Source organism: Cheilinus undulatus, linkage group 7 (genome assembly GCF_018320785.1).
Source record: "Cheilinus undulatus linkage group 7, ASM1832078v1, whole genome shotgun sequence".
Taxonomy (NCBI): Eukaryota; Metazoa; Chordata; class Actinopteri; order Labriformes; family Labridae; genus Cheilinus; species Cheilinus undulatus.
In genome coordinates this window covers 24,531,549-24,554,455 of record NC_054871.1, presented here as the reverse complement: position 1 = coordinate 24,554,455, position 22,907 = coordinate 24,531,549, and the positions used below count along the sequence as shown (strand labels likewise).

Here is a 22,907-nt window from a genome sequence, read left to right as displayed (position 1 = left end):
TTTTGGCAATATAGTGTCGATGTTTAAAATTGCAGTTAAGCTAACTCTCCTGATGTTTGGTTTTCTTTTCTTTTTTTGCAGTTCTTTATGTCTCTATTTCAGAAGATCCACGTGATCAGGTGTATTTAAGTGTTAATAGTAGGGATGCACAAGATTTTTGGTATACTAACAGTATCAGCAAATATTAAAATTTCTGCCAGTATTTACTGCCAATATATCAGCTGTAAATGCTGGCAATGTGTATAAATGAATTTGTAGATTTTTAGGCAGGACTAACATCAGCTGTTTTTGTCTTTGTTCATCTTTAAACTTTAAAGTGTGCTTTGACGAATAACGTTTGTTTGCTTGTTAATTCTTTAGTTTTGAGGACAGTTTAAAAACTCAATTTTTAGGTCTGAAGATCGTGTATCTGTATCATCAGTATAAGTTCTTGACAGATGGTGTCATGCAGCAGCAGAGAACAAGAAGTTATTAATACATAGAGAAACATTACCAAAAAGGCAGTGTTTTGAGCTGTTTATGTCTATGCCAGGTGTTCAGAGTGCAAAAATATAAACATTATGCTTCTTCTGTGTCCTGATATATGCTGATTTAGAAGTCCTGACATATTTAGGCAAAAATTAAGAAAAATATTTCAAAAAGTCACAGACAAAAGGGCAGCAGGTAGGACTCAAAAAAAGCCTCCATCTAAAGCCTGGACAAGCTGCTCGTGTATGGTCCGTTTCCACAAAGCAGTCCAGTTTGGTTCAAAACAGTTTTGTTGTGATTTAGCATATTAAAACACTGATCTTACCTGTGCTTCCTCTGCCAATGTTGCTCATTGTGACAGGAAATTAGTCTCTTTTAAGAGATCTACATTGTTAGGCTCAGCTCAGTAAAGCTGGTTGTTTGGCTCCCAAGTGACTCTTCATTTGGACAGTTTTGCTTTTAAAGGAAAAGAAACTGTCACGCAAACAGGAGCTAGCTACCATGGCTAACATGAAGGAGCCATTTCATAGCACAGGCTCATTCGTGAATGGCACATCACTCAATCTCATCCCAAACAAGGATAATTAAGGCTGAGCCCCTTTAACATTATACATTAAAGGGCTCAACTTGCCTCTTAGCTCAGTACAAGACTCTTCAAGACTCCTGTTTCCCTTCACTTGGCTAGATGTTGCTAGACACTTGAAAGTCTGCAGCACTGAGTAATTTGTGGTATTGATCACCTCCACGCCAGGTAGGTCATTTAAAATGTGTTAAAAATCACTATTTTGTAAAGTGTAGGAATCATATTCATTGTATATAGAAATTTTCTGATGATAATTGCAGCATACAGGTCCATTTAGAGCTGTAAAGTACTAACTTTCCTCTGTTCCCATTCATTCCTTACAGCTGTCCCCAACTTTCTGGCCCCCAACGGACATTCTGGATTACATGATTGCAAACAACCTATAGGCTTAAATTATTTTGTAAATATGGGGATATCAGACATAGGCAAAAATCAAATATACTGCATCCCTAGTTAGCAATCTCTCCTCTTGAAATATCACTTGAACATGTCTTATAGACTGCACTTTGCTGATATTTCCCAGAGACGCTGCAAGACTCCCACACTGCCAACCACACTGCTGACATTTTCTTTCATGTTTGACCATGAAAAAAATCAGAGTTTGTCTGAAAGGTGATTTCTTCTTCCCGATGAAAAACCTCTTCTCTGAATCAGCAGGAAGATGTACTGATTTGTAAGCATAAAATTGATGCAACATGACAAACATGCATTAGCTACATACTGATGGTCAACCGATCATATTTGCATCTCCTCCTGCATTTTAACAGTCTGTTTTTGGTCAAGCAGGCTTTGAGCTGGCTTCATTATGAAGGAAAGGGTTTAAGAAGTTTGAACAAAAGTGAAAAATACTGGCTTTAGTGGTGAAACTCTAAGTTAACAGGCTTCATAAATAGGCTCTCAGACTTCTTTGAAAAGGCTCTGCTTCTAAATCCTTTATATTTATGGGCGTAGTTTCACCACCCCTCGTTTACAGGAGCCTCTTCAGGATTTATGGTTGCTCTAAATCAGGCCTGAAAGCAAGAGGACAAAGAGGATTCCACTAAGGGCAAGCAGGAATATCTTGCATCTGACTCTTGAGAGTGAACTGAAAACTGTGTGAAATCATAAGCCTTTGGTTCTATTATGTTATCTTTACACCATCTGTCATTACATGTTCTGCAATCAGATTTCATTGCATGACATCAAACCCGTAACCACACTTTCCTGTGCTTGAGTGAACAAGCCTTTCAAACAGCATGCTCACAATGAAAACGTGATTACATACCTCTCGAACACCTGCAGATTGTTATTGTTTACATTTGGTATTTTCAGCGTACATAGCATTGAAAACTCACAGGCATGACTCGATGCTTTCATAAATACCTGTTCTCATACGACCACTTCAAAGCATTCAGCTCTCTGTTGCTCTTATTGCTCAAATCAGAAGGTGGAGTAATTTGCTCACATTGATACAGTACATGTAATGCAGTGTACAGAGGAGAAAACTGCACAGTATGCATAGTAACATTTCTTTCCTCACAGTCTCCCAGATTCACAGAGAAAGCTCAGGCATATGCAGAGTGAATATTGCAATGCTGCACTCCGTGTGACCTGAACGCCGCAGTCTAATCACCTTAAAAACTCCCCGGTATTACAGTAGCAAACAGGAAAGTGAGCTACATTTGCCCTCTGACCGGCTGAGCTGGTTCATTTGTCTGGCGCACATGCTGGTTCCTGTTTGAAATACCATCTAGGCTGCATAATGAAAAACATTCTCCTCATCTGCCCCTTCTAGACACACTTCATCAGCAGTCCTCGCATTTGGTCTTTCTGCAGTCCTTGATGTCCACTCGTAACAGAAAACACAGAAGAATTTAAGAGCCTGAGCTATTTCTGTTATCATACAGCCAGCTTTAGGTATTTTCTTAACACAAATGTCTTTTAAGCTATATACTCTAACCTTTGAAATCAATTCTTGCAGCCAACTTGAGTTAAAGCCACCTTTTTATTCTACCAGAATGAGTTACAAATATAGAACAAAAGAGCAAAAAAGAGAGAACTTTAAAAACAGAGGCATGTCTCTGACAAATTGAAGCCTGCTTATACAAAGATACCCACATACAGCTCGTCACATCTTTCATGGCCAGATCAAAAAGAGCCAACAAAAGCACAAAACAATAAATGCTCCATGAATAATAGGTCTTTGGTTATAGACCACTGCTCTGGAGATTGATAAGTCATGTTTGTTTTTTTGTTTCTCTACTCAGGATTCAGAAAAGAGCCTGGAGGGGTTATCAAAAGATGTTTTGTAGATTGTAAGGCATGCATTTGTTAGGGACCCACACGTTTGTACCAGGGCAAGAACAAAGTGGGACACAGCATAACGGTAAAATCCAAATGCAGACAGAGACATGTGGGTAGATGACTAATCTATGGTGCCCAAGATCCCACCCAGCAAGGGGCCACGTGGGACCCATGTGAATGCCCGTTATCCTTAAAGATCAGCACCGAGAATGATAGGAGAAGGTAGGGTTTCTTCACACTAAGTCTGAGGCTCTGTCACGCTGAACCACTCTCCCAGACAAGTCTGAAACCCAATTAAGGAGCATGTTAGAGGTTGAGCACCATGCAGAGAAACACAGTCCTGTTGTTTTGTGTGAAAGGTCCGCCAGTCCCATGACTTGATTATACAAACAGCCACATCCTTGCAAGAGGAATACTCTTTGCTTTGGTTTATAACAGAAAGAAACATGCAGCTTAGGACCTTGAAATAACTAAGTCGAGGGACAAATAGCCGCATGAAAGTACATTCGCAGTGCCCCCTCCGAAAGAAAACACACAGAGGAGAGTAATTGGAGTTGAAACAAGGCATCATGTCTCCTGCCTGAACTGCCGTTTTGGTGTCATGACCGAGATCTCAGCGTGAGTTATGGACAGCGACAGCTAACAACAAACTAATGAGGCTTCCCAAGGTTATCTGTGCATAAATATCCATTAAGAAGAATGCTGAGGCAGCAATGCAAACTCACAGGCACCCAACACCACCAGAGTGGCATTAAAACCCCCTGGCAAAAGTCTGAGGGCAATTATTCAGAGTTGTTCTGATACTGAGAGCAGATTCAGTACTGTGCTACAATAGTGCCTAAAATGCAGTTCAGTCAGGACTAGTTTGTCAAAAAACAAACATTATTAGCGGTTTTATTTTTTTTTTTCTTTATAGCAGTTATTGATTTGCTCTTATTGCAGTTAATTATATTTGACCATGTCAAATGGCTGTTCTGGGATCCTCCTTGATGCTTCCATGAGCTTATGTGGAAAGCATCAGGAAGGAACAGCATCTGTTAATGTAGGGCTGTATGAAATCCATTGTAGTTTTTTCCAAATTCCGTTTTTCCTGTTTAATTTTTTGGAATTCCGTTTTTTAACCTTTCCACTAATTTTACCATAAAAAAGTGTCCTGTTTATGCAAATGAATAAAATATTCAATAATCAAATATAAATAACCTTAAATTTATTGAGAAGGGCCACAGTTGGCCCAGGAGCTGTTGTTTGGATAACCCTGACATAAATGAATTATAACCAGTTTAACAGTCAGATGTTTTCAACATTTTAAGACACATCCACTTATGTAATCGCACTGGGTCCTAACTGATGTTTATAATGCAAATGAAGAATTCCTTCTGTTCTCTCAAACACAGAGTGATAGTAACTTGATGAGAAAGTAATACTAAAGTTAAATGGTTAAAAGTAAACCTGTTACCTATTTTTTTTACTCTCAGTCTGTAACAGTCTACGCAGTTTGATGCTGCATTGTGTTTTTACTCCTGACTGTAACAGTTCTCTACTCATCTACCTCCATCCTCGCTGTCTGTTCATCTGCCTCTTATCAGACCGCTACGTTAATGCAGACAGGTGTTGTCTCATTAAGCAATCAAAGGGACTGCAGAATCTACAGGAGGAATTATTAAGCTAATTGATACTCGAATGTAACGTCATTGACAACGGGACTTCATAAAATCAAGAGTCCATCCGACTCAAGTTTGAAGTCTTTGAGAGGTGAGCAGGTCTTCAAGTTGTGACTTCAGCTGTGTGCCTCATGCACAGACACACCTCTCTCTCCGTGACTCTGGTGTGGTGAGTTAAAATAACTTGTAGCACGGATGAGTTTTCTTGAGGGTGCAACATTATGTCGCACGGTACTGCCCAGTGTTGAGCTACGTGATGTTTGCCAGTGTTTCGTGCAGCTGCTCTGGCACAATTTGTACTATTTAGGAGGGGGCGGGGTGAGTGGTTGTGAAGTGAGGCACAAGTTATGCTGTGCTTCAGTGATCCCCAGTAACATATTCCCCAGATATAAGCTCCTTTTTCTAAAAACACTACAAGGAAAGCATGAGGTAGCGAGAGAAGCAGCAACAGAATGACATTGATTAAGTCAGATATAGCATAAAAGAGGAGCTGGAGTAGAGGAGGGTTACAAAAAGCAGCTTGCAGAGGGAGCAGCAAAGCATAGCCAGCAGTTTAAATATGGTAGCAAGAATGCAATTCGCAAATACTGTGCTCAGAGCAAATCAGCTGGCCATCAGCTGATGAGGGCTTGCGAGAGATCAGTTGATCTCAATTATTTGCGCTCAACTTTGTGACTTGCAAGAAAAATCAAAGGTTCACTTTTAGGTATCAGGGAGTATACCAGTCAAAACTAAAATTCTAACTACCAACAATCAGCCTTCCTCCAACAATAAAATACGTATATTACTTTTAATTATCCTGGTATTTCAGTGGTACTCAGATTCTGTCAATGCTCAGGTCTAGTTCTAAGAATAAGTATCTGATGAAAACATTTTACCAGCGTATCCCCAGATAGAGATAATTATAAGTTTCTTAATTTTAAGTTTACGACAGTATCCAGGTGGACAGAGGGTCTGTGTTTGGGTATCAGGGAGGAGGGTGACAAGATGTCAAGAGCTCCACCATGCTCTTGCATGATAAACAGCAACCTGGAGCCGGCAGTGACAAAGCCCTAATCCACAAAATCCCCCCTTCCTTTGCTGAAAATCCTAATGAGGATTTGAAGAGCTCGGCAGGGAGGAGACCCAGGGGCTGTGGTTACACCTTGCCACTGCTTGCTCTCCCAGTCATTGTCTCCTTATCGCCTTATTGGCCAAGCCTGGCTGGTGATGAAAGAGACATGACAGCATGGTGGGCCTTCGTGCACAGGCCCCACGCCTGCCTGGCTCCATGGGAAGCCAGATTCCACAGTCTGCTGCAAACAACCAGGATGACATCAAGCGGGAGGTGGAAAGACAAAAACCAACAGAAGTTGTTTACTAAAGACTCAGAAGACAAAGGAAAAAGTCACCCCTTTGGCCTTAAATGTTTTGGTACCGCTTCCAATAAATAAATTGGAAGCTGTAATGACTTTAATAGGGTTTACTAAAATAATTACCAAGAAATTATTTGTTTCTATTAACAAATTAGCCATGGGCCAGGCTTTCAAAGTACCTTAAACAACAAATTAAGTGGTCAGGGAGCAGCGTGTTGAGTGTGGTGACACAGTGGGGTACTTTTCATTTCCACGGACACAACTCTAGCACAAATTAGTACTTTAAAAAGAATTGGCCTTATGCCTGTAGTTCACCAAATGCTTACATGACAGCCAGTATTTTTATTTTCCCTTTAAGTTAAAATACACAAGCAAGGCAGCTAAAAGAGAAGCCTCTAGTGGGCAAGGTGGAAAGATGATTATCAAGAAGCACAGACAGCATCTTAGCCTGTGTAGAATATCTAAATGTACACTTTGCTTTATGAGATTTACCTGTTAGGTTTTTATTCCTTTTCTTGAACACCTAATAGTGTAGAATATGGTCAGTGCTGGTAAAAAGAATTGGTCTTCCTCATAAAATAAGGTACTGTAACTTTATTTTTATGGTTACAGTAAAAGGCTAACCAGTGCAAAAAGGTGGCGGCACAGTGCTGAGAGGTGCTGGACCCTGTTCTTGCAGGTTCACATTAAGCCCTGGGCTTTTACTTCCAGTAATTACATTTCAGAACACTTTGATTGTCTATTTCACTCTATTCACTTTGAGATGAAGGCTCTGAGGCTCTTCTTTTTTTCCTTTCACAAGGTACAAAAAGAGGACTTTTAAAGGTGCCCTTTGCCGCTGCCCTTGAGAAATCTCAAGTACTTCAAACATTTCAAGATTTGAGCAGAAACAATAGTGTGTTTTCAGGGTGTAGGCATGCAGGGAACAGAAATTGCCAGTGTCAGACTTGTTCATACAAGTTCTTGCTACTGAAAAGCTGCTTTTATATCATGACAGGCGCTCTGTGTACCCTTAACCTCACAGACACAACCAGCACATGCCCTCTAGTAATGGAATCACAACACAGAAGCAAGGGGAACAAATGCTGTTGAATCATTCTTACATAAAATACCCTTGGCCTACTTAACATTAATTTGCTCTTATTGCTCTATTATCTAGGATTGTCTATCATATATAACATGTCCAATCCATTAGGTGAGAAATAAACACAATTTCTTTAGGATTCCAGAATATACCTGTGTAACACCATATCACTATTCAAATTTAACATGTGCTTTTTATCCTGATGTTCACTTGGTGAGGCGTGTTGCCCTTCCTTCCTTTTATCACAGAATCCTTGCCCTGGCACCCATGTGGTCTCAGTCTAATATCAAGCTGAGTTACATGTGAACTATTATTCAAGTTTTTTCACCCCAACAGATTTGATTACATTATTTTGGAAGTCATGTGAGCCAATTTAACCACAAGTTTCAAGAACATTCCATTTTTTAATACATTATTACTTATGAATTACACCTTTGCCTCAGCGCTGGTGGGTTGCTATGGTGACATCCACAGAGGACACCAGTAGGACAAAAGGAAATAAAGCTGCTGCTTCAGAGAAGATCACTGTGAATGCCAGAGGGCAAACTTGTATTGATGCAAAACAATATCAAAGCAGGTCAGAGTAAAGCCTGCTGATTAAAGTGATAGACACAGATTTATGGTGCTTATCACCTGCCTCACAGTAAATAAGTACACTTCTTCTACATAAAATAAACCGTTCACAATGAATTGATTATCAAAAATACATTGCTTAGGTATTTAACACTTCATTTAAAACTGTAGGTTAGGTCAAAAGTTATACTTACAGGGACACACCTGCAGTAATGTCATTCACTTCACTTCAATTTGCTATTCACTTCCTGCCCCTTCACTATTGCCTCTTAATAACATGTTTGTTGGAGCTCCAGCTGCCTGGTAAATACCCCTGTCTTTACAACTTCATGCCCCCAGGTTAAAGTACTTCTCACTATCTACACTCTAAAAAAGAAAATGAAAGAAAGACCAGAAGAAGTCCCAAGAAGTGGAAACTTCTGAAACCAAATCTGAGACTTTATCATAAGAATTTATAGTGTCAGGCTTCCAGGAACTCACTCAATACATTTACTGTTGTATAACGAGTAGTCCACTATGTCATGATTTCACTGACGTTCGTTTGTAAAATGTGTGCTTCTATAACTGAAACCAAATTTAAGAACATGGAAATGTTTCAATGACTTTTTATCAGACCTACCGTCACAGTTAGCTGGGCCCCTGAGTTGTGATTTATGATATCAATGCATGTGTGTTGGATCTGTAGCATTGGTGCTAGCGTCCTGGCTAACATTTACTTCATTATGGAGCAGAAAGTGTGTCAAGCTATTATTGGATTCTGATATTCAACTTTTGAACTCATGCCACTTTTAGAGCCCTTTTCCTCACTATTTTTTCATTAGGTTTTATTATTTTTTTACACTTTCAACCCATTTTGCAGCCTTTTGCACATTTTTGCCATTGTAACCCATTGTTGCCATTTGTGAACCATTTATGGCACTTTTAAATAACTTTTCATCATTTTTTCCTGACCATGTTTGCTTCTTATTGCCTTTCTTAGCCCATTTGCCATTGTTATTAGCCTACATTTTTGCCACTTTTTAAATACTTGGTACACACTTGGTATCTATCCACAATGTTAACATTATCAAAGAAAAATGGACCATGATTTTGCTGACCTCCGTGGGCCCCCCATTTGGCTGGGCCCCAGAAAACTGTCCCCTTTACCCTAACCCCCCCTCCTTATGGGCGGCCCTGCTTGTTTTGACCAATATCGGAAATGATATCTGTCTCCTGTCACCGGGTCCACATATTGATTAAAGTATCAGCCTCACCACATGGCCCTCCAGGGTTTTCGTAGCTTTATATACTGGAAAACTGACATAATACTGCTTACAGCAGCACTGCAAGGAAACTGCTCACATTTTTCTCCAGTATTATTCGTAAAGTGTATGAAAGAACCGTTTTATAACCAACAGAATAGTTGTAGTATAGATGTAGCATGACTGTAAATAATACTGCACTAAAAGCATTCACCAAAGGGACCTAAAGTGATATTCTTGTATTGGCTGTAATAAAACACAAGAGAGTAAAACACAGTTAATTCTATATCCATATCATTAGGTTCAAAAGCTCTAGGCCCAGTGGTTCCTTTGATGTGCATTACACTGTGCCATATATGTACAGTATATATAGCATAATTAAAGTAACAATCTAAATCAGTTTTAGAAACTGATGCTGCTGAACTGTCTGGTGGGGTTGTGTATGTGTGCAAGCATTTTGATGGAAAAAGATGTAAGAAAATAAATAAAGAAAACAGGAGATGAAAGGCTTTGATGTCAGTGAGTCAGCTGAGCACACACAGATCACAGATATGAGGACATGAGTCTGACCGAAGGAGTCAAATGTGGAGGATGAGAAAGCCATAGAGGGAGGTCAGACACGAACAGCACTTCACAGATATAGTCTCAGTCACAACACATAAAACAAAGAGGGAGAGAGAGGACACACTTTAAACTATTTACAGCATTTTACTAACCCATTTAATTCAATTATAAAAATGCATTAAAAAGATATTAGGGGTAGACGCAGTTTAATGAAGCATGTTTACTTGGGGATATTGTTTGTAATGGACTGTTTCTGGGCTGATCTCTGCAGCTGAGATGGGAAATGTGGAGGAGTTGAGGGTGGAGCAAAGCCAGCTAGAGGAATAGGTGCTTGACAAATGTCATCACTACAGAGTTTTCCCTTTTGATGCCACTATTCCCTGTTTGCTGATCTCTGCAGGAGCAATGCTTTATGACCAGTCGATGCTTACTTCCTTTACAATGTAATTCTTCTCACTAGAGTTGTCACAATAGCAGAATTCAAAATTTTGATACAATATTGGTGAAAATTAAACAATGTCAATACCTATTACAATACTACTGCAACAAAAAATAACCTCCTGGATACCCAAAAGTGTTTGATTTAGTTATTTTTGATTTCCAAACTACACATTTTAAAGGGTCACTGACAAACTCTATAGTCTTGCACTCTCTATCCATACGTAATGTTTTGAGCATTAAGCATGTGGTTAATTGTAGTGAAAAACACATTTTACTAAAAATAGTGTTGACCAAAAATAAAATATATCCTCTAATGTATTATTAATCCAGAAGACAAATATGTAGTGATTCTTCTCTTTCTCTCTAATTTCTTATTTTTCTTATTTAGCACACTTAAAGGACATCAGTGCTTGTGCAGGGATGTGAAACTAGCTAAAGTCTGCAGGTGGGGATGTAAAGAAATTTTTTAGGGACCGAGGGGCACTAATGCCCGTGCCTTTTCTCTCTGTCGACAACGGACAGTAAAGTTAACATGTGCATCTTTATGAGACACTAATGGGGCAAACCAAGCTGTGCTGATTTGCATTTCCATCGCCATTGTGGCTGCGCTGCGCCGTGCTCAAATGGCCCTAGCAAGCCAGCCCCACCTTCAAGCGCGCCGTGCTGACGTAAAAGGGCTTCGCTGGGTCCGATTTGCTAGGGGGGGATTTACCCCCTCTGCTACTGATAACCCCACCTTGATCAATTTTCACCCCACGGGGAGACGAGGAGATACGTTTTATCCCTGCCTCTGCTCCAGCTGTCCATAACTCTGTTACAGTGGTGTCAGCATTCACTGTATGAAATAAATATTTATGACACAAGAACAAAACTTGAGATGTTTGTGCATACTACGCTCCGATAGTTGCGCACAACTTCTCACCCTGACGAGTGAAATCAGGGAGGACCAGGCGCAGATCTAGGATTACACATTTTTCTGCACCTACTAATAACAAAAGTTTGACCCTTTCCCCTTCTTATAGACAGATGAATTGTAGTCTTTTAAAAAATAAAATTGTGGAGATGTTCGAAACATTTAGCCCATGATGGAGTCTGTCTTTAATTTATTAACTGGCGCAAGTAAATCATGCAGTTCTCACTGCCAAATCCAAATACATGATATGTGATCATTTTCCGCTTTTTAGAGACCCACAAATCGATAATAACGACACTCTTCTTCAACTTATATGCATGAAAACCCTCTCCTTTTGATGGTAAGCGTGAATTATTGTCTGTGTACTGTTTGTGAACAACGTGCAGCACTGTCGGTCTACAGTTTGATTTTTGCTTTAAAACGATGTAAAGGCATTCAGATTAGACAGTGGAGAGAGATGTGTCGTCAGCTCTAGACGCGCCCTCAAACAGGTAGCTCGGCGGTGGTGGAAAAGCAAACCCCCTGCTGCGCTGGGCTGCCGTGCTGAGTCAAGCCGAGCCGTGCCATGTAATGGAAAAGTCCCATAAAGGGACTTAAAATGTACATGCCAGCTAGTGAATAAGATATTAAGTGGTGTTGTTTCTGTGGACTGTGGAACAGAGAGACATACAAAGGGCAGAAATTAGCAATTAAGCTAAATCTTTTTTCTTTGTCTCTAGTGCAGCTCCCTCGGTGGACTTGATCTCAATAGCTATGTTTACATGGGCAACTTGTAATTGGAATTAATGCCTGATCTGAATAAAAATGCTTCATATAAACTGGATAGAATTTCATTCCGATCGAGAGGGCTGATTTATGCTGATCAATGTTCAGATGATGCATATCAGAGCAGTTTTATTCAGATTAAATGCATGATGCATGAGCATGCACATCAGAATCAGATTGCAATTTTTTAGCGTCCACTTGAGAAGAGATGTTTACATCCCCGTTGCGAAAAAAATGTTGAGGTTGTACTGATCACTAACCACTGAATGCTGACTCTCTCTCTGCTAGTGACACTTTTGGTCTAAAATATAACTTTTCAAAACTATTAAACATAAAAATATTATACTATAATGTTATTATATCAATTGAAGCATGTGATATTGAAAAAGTATCAAAGCAAAATTGGCAAATTTGCTTCTCGCTAACTCTACATGCTTTGATTCAGCCTGCTGAATTCCCTGTGGCATATGGACCCTGACATACTATTAGGTGTTGGCAGAGTATCATCTAGATCCCAAACTGGCTTCCCACCCTGAAGCACTTAATTGTGATCTTGGGATCTCCTGCAAAACCAGGGACAAACAACCAGGGACAGAAACTCTATAGGATGTTGACTATCTTTCCAGCCCACTAAATAGGTTTACTTTCACATATCTTGGCCTTGAAATTACCAACTCTTATCTTTGTGTGAGGTTTCTCCCATGTCAGAGAGCCAGCATATAAGGAATATATTTGATAAAGTAGAGCTACCTTTATGTGATTTCTGTGATTCGCTGTGTTTCCCTATTCCTTTGAAACCTACAGAGACCGCACACTACTCAGATTTCACACTTAAATGAAAGATCAAATCCAAGCCAGATGAATCATGGGAGACGCATATGGTAAGTTATATATCATGCCAGTGTGGCTTTCAATAGTGTAAATTAAGCATCTTTAGAAATCACTGCCTTCCAAAGTGGACTCGATATTTCTACATTATATATTTTTAAAAATCAGGTAAAACAGTTGGCAAGAGATTCAACTTTTGGCAAAAGCAGTTTTTTTTAATGTTTTTTCTGATATATTGCATGAAAAGATGACAACTTCAGCTTGTGATAGAACTAATCATCAAATATCCAAAGTAATGCGCCTCTATCCTTGTGATTAAACACAGACACGTAGATAAGGACACAGTTTATGAGATATGGTTCTTTAATGCTTAAATCTTGTTATTACGACACAGCAGCGAGTGATTCAATCAAAGCTAAATGCACTATGATTAAAACACATTCAGTCTTTATATTTTTCTGAGGTGTGAAATCCGTGTGTGTCTGCCATGAGACAGAACATTTTAGCAAGGAATTTACAAATGGATCCAGCTCTGATGCCACTGGGAACAACAGGCGCTTTCAAGCAGAAAATCTCAGACAAATCACAATTTACCAACTAATGAAACCACTCAAGATTATCCCCTATCCGCCTGTGCCCACTGTCCTCAGAGCTGCACGAGCACTACTTACACAAGCACTGCCTGCACCCAGGGGAGCAGATTTGGATTTAGTCACAATTTCACTGCTCAAGCTATGTTCCTAAATAAGACAATAGCAAGAAAAATATTGTCTGGCACTGCTCGTCATTGAGCCTGAAACAATACTCATTCAAAATATGCCATAAAAATTGCTGGCATGAGAACAAATCTGTAGGTTTTGAGAGAAACAAAGACAACGGGGTTATAAGTACTTACCCTCTGTGGAGTGCACTTGGGCTAGCGTGATGAGAAACCAGCAGAGGGTTTGTAGTTTCCACAGGGAGCATGCCATGGCGCCTGGTGTTAATGCTTTTGTGGCAGGTTTGTGCGGTGACTTAAAGTTTCTTGTTAAGAAAGTCCAAGCCAGCTGCTCTCAGAGATGCTCATCGTTGATCCTCTCACCTGTGGAGCAGAGCGAGAGATGTTCAGGCTCAGGGATGAAAGTGATTCCATGTGTCAGCGCTGACCCTGAATGTGTGATTTAGCCTGTCATGCTCTTATCACACACCACTTGATGCAGCATTTACATTCCCCTGCAGAAATGTGACAAACCTAAGCAGAGAAATGCTAAAAACCCAAGCAAGCCACTGAAATGAGCCTAGAAGGTCAACAATCCTGAGGAAGAAAATCCCTTAATGGTAGCTGAAATGCTAACTGGCAGAGAGGGGGTAGTGGGGTGGGATCAGCACTGTCATCTAGCTGATAAGGCCCACCCTGTCCATCTCCTCGTGACCTATATAGCAAGTGATGCTAACCTGATTGTGGCTGGGACAAATTTGATTTTCTCTACCTATACAAGGAAAACACTTACATAATACCTTTAAGAGCTTTTGAAAATAAATTCTGTAACAGTTTTTCTCTCCTAACACAACTGACTCATCAGTAGTGACTTTAAATACATTTTTATTGTTAACATCCTAATTTCTTTAGAAAAGAGTTGCATCAGGAAGCATTAGTCTTGAAACGGGCTTGACTTCAAAGTTCAAATCCAAAGTAAGATTATTTGGTAAAATGTCCATCTTGATGAACTGTATTCAAACACTTGTTATACTGCTACAGCTGTGTATTGATTGTAATTGACTTTATGGGTGTTTACATTATCTATTGGAATTATTCTTTTAATGACAGTATACAATAGGGTCATCATAATACCAGAATTTGAAATTCAGTATGATACTAGTAAAAAAATCAAACTAAATCAATACCTGTGCAAGAACAAATACAGGTCCCTAGTACCTACTTTTGGGTAATTTCTTATGTTTGATTATCAGAAATGGCAGAAAAACTGTTGCAATGTTGGGTTTAAGGTACTTGAATGTTGCCATTAGGGATGCAGGATATTGGACTATTGCCAATATTAGATATTTGCAGATTAATTTTACTGAAACCAATATTTAAAAGTAGTTTTCTGTCCTTAAAAACCACAATTTGAAGTTTGAAGGATGAACAAACTAACAAATTCAATCATTAAAACACACTTTTAAGTGTAAGGAGTGATGATGAATGAAGACAAATACTTCAGCTGACCTAGATCTGTGAAACTCCTCTTTCTTGTGTGTTTGTACTGTCAATACTTACAGCTGACAGGCAGATTTTATAGTCCAACATTGGTTGTAAATTTCTGCAGATATTTTAAAGCTGCTAATACCAATATTATAATGCATCCCTAGTTGCCATTGCTGTGCAATCTAGCACAAGACTTGTCTTGCAGTTTTTGATTTATATCACTTCTTTGCAATGGGAACAAAGTTGTTTTTAAGGTTTCTATAGCTTTCAATACAATCAATAGATCATATAACAGAGACTGTATCATTTAAAAACACCTGGTGTCAAAAAAAATATTGGAAATTTGTCAACATTTTGACATACTTTGTCTGAATAAATGATTTGTACATACAATTTTTGCTCAAGGAAGCTGAGAGGGCTAATGAACTGATATTAAAATCAGCTGTATTATGGAAAAGAATCATGGTTAATTAGGGATTTAACAATGCCATAAAATCATGTGTATTCTTCAGAAGTCATCAGTCTGGTTTCTTTGTAAATACAAGAAACTGACTAAACCAAATCATGACACATTTTCTATCCTGAGTTGAGTGTATCATTACATCCCCACCAATCAGATACAAAGAATGAGTCATCATGCAAATATTGAAAATGGTTGTGTCTGTAAATGTAGGTCTGTCAAATTTTAATCCAATGAATCTTTAAATTCTGCATCAAATTGTTTTCAGACCTGTTATTTGCCACTGCATTCTCACTTCCACTTCTAAGCAGAGGTTTAAAAGCAACAAGTCTACTGTTGAAAGATATTTGGTATCTCTTCCCACCCCCACGCCCTGACCAAACAAACAAATAAAGAAGTACCACTGAGCAAATGGTCACTTCTCTCTGTTGTGACTGACCACAAACCATCTTATCTCTCTCTCCAACCCCTCCCTCTCCAATCCAGATTCCTCTCTCTCCACCTCATCCATACCTGTCCTTCTAGTACAAGGCTGCTTGAATGTTTGTTTATGCTCTCTTTCGCTACAAAAGAAAATGGCCTCCTCCCCATCATGGATACAGTGCTGGAGCTGTGTAGGGTGAAACCTAAAGCCTCTATACCTGCGCGCCCAGGCATGCGTTTCACACTTCTAACGGCTCCCTTTTGTCTGTGTGTTTACACTGCTGGGGTAAGCTCAGTCCTCTCGCTCCCATGAACCATTAGCACATTCACCATGGGACATGGCATCACTCTGGCAACAAGGCACATAGGACCCCATTAGAAACTGTTTTTTTTTTTCTTTTTAGCACATTCAAAAACAACATTCCAGTTATTCCTGACTGCAAACTGTAACTGTTCGTGGAAACTGAAGGTACTGAATGTCATTAAACATGCTTGCTGCTATTAAACCAACTCAACTGAAATGACAGTGAGATATTCTGTTTGTCATGTACTGTCAGTGCTCCACTGGCTCCCCCACACTAGAGAATATCTGTGGCCTGAGAAGTCTTTGATCTATTTTGTCTGAGTCCTCAGACAGTGTAATAATTCATCGGCAAGAAAACATGCAGAGCGCACACATTAGCCAACAAAGTTATAATTAAGCCTGCCATAATCAGCTCATCTACGATGACATTACGCCTCACCTGAGACCTCTAATTTCAGAGCCATTTAAAAGAGGTTAACAGGAGCAGAGTGCGCGCAGCCACAGTGTATTTAGTTTCAATGGAATAATATGCAGTCATGAGACTCGACAAATGAAAGTTGATCACTGAGACCAAACAAATTGGATTCCAACAAAACCTTAACCCCTTGTATTTTAGCAGATCAGTGCATGTGGCACCAATTAAATTTATCAGGCAAGTGGCCACAAATAATCAGCCTACACTACAGGTCTACACAGAATAAAGAAGCCTTAAGAAGATTGTCTCCACAACAAAGCTTTATAGTCAGCATATAGGCTTAAGGATCTTCATCTGTGCGCCCAAAGACTTAGCTCTGTTTTGTCCACTTAGTGAGAGGGACAATATTTGGATCAAACACACATCTACAAGTGAATGATGGAAATCCCTTTCAATCATTTCATTGTCTTGCAAAAAATGTACTAAGAAAACCTCATTTTAGAGATGCAAACATGGTTCACAATTAAGAGGTATTAATACAGAGTTTGGCAGTAAATGAATCTACAGGTCAACAGCAACACCAAAGGAAATTGTAATATAATCTGAAACTAGAGCGAGATCTTGAATAATAGTTTGAGCATCAGATTCTACAGGTTCAAACAGGCTCCTCTGCTCCAGGTGTGTGCTGTAGTGTTAAATTCATTTCACTGTCATTCAATAAAATGGGTGTTATTTCCCCACCATTCCCACCTTTGTCACTCTTTTATCAAATACAGTCCCGCTTTGCATCTGGCTCTCTCTGTGACTTCTATGGGCCGTGCACAGAAAACACCAAGACACTGTGGGGAGGCAAACATACCAAGTGCAATTTCAAAGACTGATGCTATGTCAGCTGGGCTTACGACCTTGACACAAGAAAGATAACCTGGTTAAGGTCTTTACAAGATAGCTTCAATAATCGGTGTATTGCCTTACTTTGGCTGTAATCGTATTAGTAGAGCGCATGTTAACACAGATTTTCTTATCAGAGCTGAGCATAATGCAGTGGATAAAGTGCAGCACTGTTTAAATCTATCTTTAAAACACAGACTAGTCTTTTGTCATGTTAAACTGCCTACTTTTCCTCAAAACATGAACTCAACAAAGACTTTTATACACATACTAAATAAACCCGTGCAACATTAATGTCCTCTGGAGCAGGTTAAACTGTGCGTTTCAGTATAATGTGTCTCTGAGGCAGCTGTGAATGTTTATGTTTACATATGTACACTAAACACACTATTATGAGTCTGAGCCTAAGATAACACTGTTGAATCAATATGATTATTCTTTCTCCTGTCATCATTGCTTAGTGTAAAAAAGAGGCTCCATGCTCGGCAGACCTCCTGAGTCAGAATGTGGAGACAAAGACAAAATGCCTTTAAACACTTCTGCCTTCGAGGCAGCTGAGACCCCCTACTATGAAATAGAAAACAAAAAACGACGTAGACCCCTGGTACACAGGGATGGGTGTTGTGTAAATCGATGATAACAGTGATATACTTTAATACATTTTGTATCATGCTGTGAGTGTTTAATATGCTGAGGCACCAAAGGTGCAGATTGGAGGAGGACTGATGCTCTCCTCATTAAACGTGCTGAGGTCTCCCCTCTCAGCTGGGGGTTTCTTTTCTCTCCCGCCTTCAAACCCTCGGTGATCATACCTTGACTTTTTCTTTAATAGCCCTCAACTTGGGTGTGATCACAGAGTGGGTGTTAGCCTCTTGCAACAATGCTTTGTTGTGCCGGTGTTTGGAGTTTATATGTGAGACTGACAGATGATGAAGAGTTTCATGATCAACATGGCTGCCTCTAAATGCACCAGACACACGATTGAGGCAATTTTCTGTGATTGTTAAGCACAGATTGCCAACATATCAACAGGCGTCACACTGTTTTGGCTAAATATGAAGTCACTGCAGACAGATGTTTAAGTACTCTGAGAAATGGAGAAGCCACAGGGGCGTGGGCCCAGAGGCTTTAAACATATGTGTGCTTGATTTATCCGCAATACAACACGCTTTATAATCGACAACTGGGTGACAAAATTGTGAATTGCAGGAGCTCAGTTGTCCTTAAGGGAGAAAAATAAAGGGCTTAGTAACTTGGAGGAAGGGGGTTATTAAAAAGGAGGGGGGAAAGGATGATTGAAAAGGACAGTTTGAAATTTGAATGCAGCGGGGGTCTGAAAACAAGAGGCAGATGTGAAAGAAAAAGACAAAGCTCCTGGTTGTCCCTCTCTGCCAGTTAGAAGGCCACAGGAGAATAGAAGAAGAGTTGGGGCATTCTGGGAAAATAGAGGGAGGGGGGTAAGAATAAAGGGAGTGGTGGGGGAGGGGGGCTCGAGTTACAATAAAAGATTGACAGCTTGCAAGTCTTGCTTGACCCTTGAATTAGACCCTTTGCTTTCAACAAACCCCAAGAAAGAGTGGGGATGTTAATTGTCATGGAACATCACAGGGATGCAAAGGAAGGGAAATATGGGGCCAGAGATCCACTGAAATGGAAATCAGAGCCAAAAGACCACCACATGTTGAATGGTGGAGGAACACATTTGGTTTCTATCGGGTTTTCCCAACAGCATCCTCATACATGAATTCATACATACTATAAGACTCCTCTTATCTCTGTGTCTCTCCTCTACTTTGAGGGAAAAAGTGAAATACCTGGGGACACATGGCTCAGTCACAGAACACTCAGCATCAGCTGTGGAGGAAATCTATTCCCCAAAGAGATTGTGTTCCTGCTCTGACACTGCTGAAGATGTACAATTTGCAAGCATGAATCAGAAAATTTTGCACTCCGGAGGGGTGGGAGGGGATTGGGCTGGCGATCGGATGAGTCTGGAGCCCCCACTGAGTTGGATATGGGGCAGGGAGGAATCAGAGGACGACCTGGCTGCTGCCGCGAGAATGATTGAGAGCAGCACACAGACCAGAGGGGCTGAATGACAACCAACCAAACACTGTGTGACTGCTCTCGGCCCAAACCCAAACCCTGACCATGACAGGAGCTCAGCCAGGGAAATACCGGGTCAAACATTCATGCTGGAACAGGACGGCTCAGTTACTTTAGAAAGAAATGGAGGGAGGGGAGGGATGTGGGAGAAAAAAGGGGGAGAAGAGGGAAACAAAGCAAAGCATGAGGGTTTTTCTGGCTGAGAGAGTCCTCTGTATAAGCTGTTATATAACATTATCAGAAGATTGTCAGCAAAATATAAAATCTCTAATAGTTCCAGCCTATTTTTGCCAGAAGAGTCTGACTCTGACATACATTTTCACATCCCTATACTGTATTGCACAGTCACTTATCATTTCCTGGTATTATCCAACCCATTTCATCATCTGAGAGTACATAAACAAATTGTTTTTGAATCTGTGGATCAAAACGTTTGGATTAAACAAATCATAACCCGGCTCTTGTGTGAGCCACAGTTCCAGAATAAAAATACAGTAGCATGCAAGAGAGCGAGCCCAAGCGTGTGACAGGAGTGTAGTGCTTGACATGCTCATTGCTCTTAGTGTTTGCACCATTGATCATTTTTATGAGCCACTCAATTAATCGATTAGAGTACTCCCCACTGGTCAGGACATATGGCTACTAAATAAAGCAATCATGAGCCAAACCCAGGCACACTCTGCCTCATAAATACATTCATGGAGGCAAGAATGTAAGCACTGTCAAAACATGGGAAAAATGTATCTCAGTGGGGGTTTAAGATGTGAGAAAAAAACAATCTTTATCAGTGTAAATACACTTATTTAATTATCAATATGTAACAAGTACATATATATGAGTGTTTTTTCACCTGTTTCTCCTGGTGCTGAGAGCTGCTTTGCCCTCTGCCTGAATATATAAGAAATCCATAGCCTCATAATCACTTTAGCAATGCAACCAAAATCCTATTAGCGCTAAAAGATGCCTACACCTGTCTGTCCACACGGATTATAGCCAGATGATTTGCTACAGTAACAAAGTTTTAATACAGGTTCCATACATTTGGAGTTGTAATTTTGATGTTTAACTGGGAAGTGAAGTGGATTATCTCAAATGAAATTTCAAAATGTCATTTCCACTTGCTGATAGCACAAAACTATTCCTTTCAGGTCCGTCGAGATAAGAATGATTCAGCCTGGGCTGTTAAACGGTGTCTTTGCCAAATGTTCCTCCGCTTAGGAATTAATAGGCTGACATTAATACAGCAAGATAAATAAGAAGGTCAGGAATGGGAGACCTGCCATTACATAGGCATATCATGGTGATAGTACCTGCCAATCAAGTCCAATAAGTCCTTGACACGGTGTGATTCACCTTGGGATACACAGAGCAAATGCAGTATGTAGTGTTTATATATATCCTCCTGTCAAGAAATGCAATCCAATTAGTGTGTGCACATAAATACTGTGCAGGGTTGGTGCTTGAAGAGCCCATTAGGACACCGTAAAAGAAACATTTGTTGTATGATGCAGTTTGTCATGGATAAATTAGTCATAACAAATAAGGGATTATAGAAATGGAGCTCAGCAGTTGGCCAGGAAAATCTCTCAAACTCATCTTCTCAATTTCCATGCAAAATAAAACAGTGCGATGTGGCCAAACAAGGTCAAGCAACATGCAGCAACTCCTAAATACAACTACTGTGCCCAAGTCATTCATTCTGATCGCATGCTGGAAGCTGAATTATGTTGAACAAACAAAGAGTGGAGGTCAGAGATTTGCTCATCAGGGTCACATTCACTGAAGAATAGTTATTGAGTTCAGCAGCTTGTGTAACTTATTTATTTTCCATGTTGCTGTTCATCCAACACAACATGTTTGTTTACAGAAAAAAGGACCAGAGCATTTTTGGATGGGTCTGGTTTATAGTCTATGATAATAACGTGCTGTATTTACTCAGATATGCACCAGTAAGCAGCTTTGGTGACCCTTCTCCCTTCCCCCCTTTCAAAATGAGCTGTCGAATGGTTAAAAACCCAGCTTCATCCCTCTATTAAGGACCTCGCCATCAATAATGCACTGTGATTGTGAGGCGTTATTAAACAGGGTGATTAATTTTTTAGGCTATGGGCAGCAACGCAAAACATTGAGAAGGTAATGGAGAAGATGACTTGTCAGATGCAGGTTTAAACGTTAAATGATAAGTCATCTATTTATGCTGTCATTTCAGAAATGAAAATATAAGAGCAAGTAGTAAATTAACTTTTGGACTAAAACAGGTTTCTTACCACCTTGAATGTGACATTAAGTAAATTACACTGAATGCACAGTCCTAATATTGCTTCATAGCCAGCTTTGCTCAATCCACATCTTGATTGCCTAAAAGCTGTTGAATCCTTTTCTTCTTTGTTTGCTTTTGGGAGCTGCATCTTCTCTTTGGTGACCGATATATTTAACAATGGCTTATAGAAAGCTTTTACCTGGCTTCAACCCCATTATTCTAGTTTTCCCTTGGTACACATTTGTCAAGAAAGCATAAAGAAAGATGCCGGAGTTATTCTAAAATTACACACAATCCTTAAAATGCTCAAGCCTGGAAGGCTGTGATTGTGTTTTGAGACAGAGGTGGATATTTTGATTTTTGAAGGGTGCTAATTCTCCCAGATTAGAGGTATTGTGCATTACATGGCTAGCCACAGCTCATTGTCTAATTGAAGCTTTTAACCTTTCTGTGGCTCAGAGGAAGGACAAACACGCCAAAATGCGGGACTCGGAAAGAGCTCAGACAGTGCTAAAATAGTAAACAGCACAAAGACGTTGCCCTTACAGAAGGAGAAATACTAAACAAATGACTTCAGCTGTGAAGACTGTCTGCTGTAGCCTGCTTTAACCTTACATATACTTCTATCCCTGTGCTGCCATTTCTGCTTTCAATCTCTAAGAGGGCATGAATGCCTTTGTCAGACAGAGGAAACAGCGTGTGTCAACCTTAAACAAGGTATAGCTCTGCGTCTCGTCAGGAACCTCAGACAAAAGATGTGGGTGGATGTAGTCTTTCCTGAAAGCAATCACTTGTCAGCCCTAAATCTTCACTCAGTACTGCCCTGACAGGTAATAGTGCTTGTTAAACCTGATGAAGGTATATTTGAGTTCTTTTTTTTCATGCAAAGACACTGAAAATGTCTAAAAGGTGTTAAGCTGCTGCTCAGAAAGGATTCTTTTACATGCTCTGCTGCACAAACAAAAAATTGCCCGAAAAATAAATAAAAAGGCGAGCATCTAACACCGCCTTTATACACGGCAACATGACAAGCTGGAGTAATTGAAGTTGCTTTGAATTTTTTCAGGCTGCATCATTAGATTTCCCTCGTGCAGTTTCAGTGTC

The 22,907-nt window shown here is 39.9% G+C and overlaps 1 protein-coding gene across 10 annotated transcripts in view; it reads right to left on the bottom strand.

The window, feature by feature from the left end:
• adgrl2a (adhesion G protein-coupled receptor L2a) overlaps positions 1–22,907 on the bottom strand; it is a 113,729-nt gene that overhangs the window by 78,340 nt on the left and 12,482 nt on the right. For all 10 annotated transcript variants that reach the window (XM_041791182.1, XM_041791183.1, XM_041791186.1 and 7 more), the window contains exon 2: positions 13,655–13,840. In XM_041791182.1, coding sequence (XP_041647116.1) covers positions 13,655–13,730 — 76 coding nt within the window. In that variant the 5' untranslated portion in view covers positions 13,731–13,840. The remainder of the gene's footprint in view (positions 1–13,654; positions 13,841–22,907) is intronic.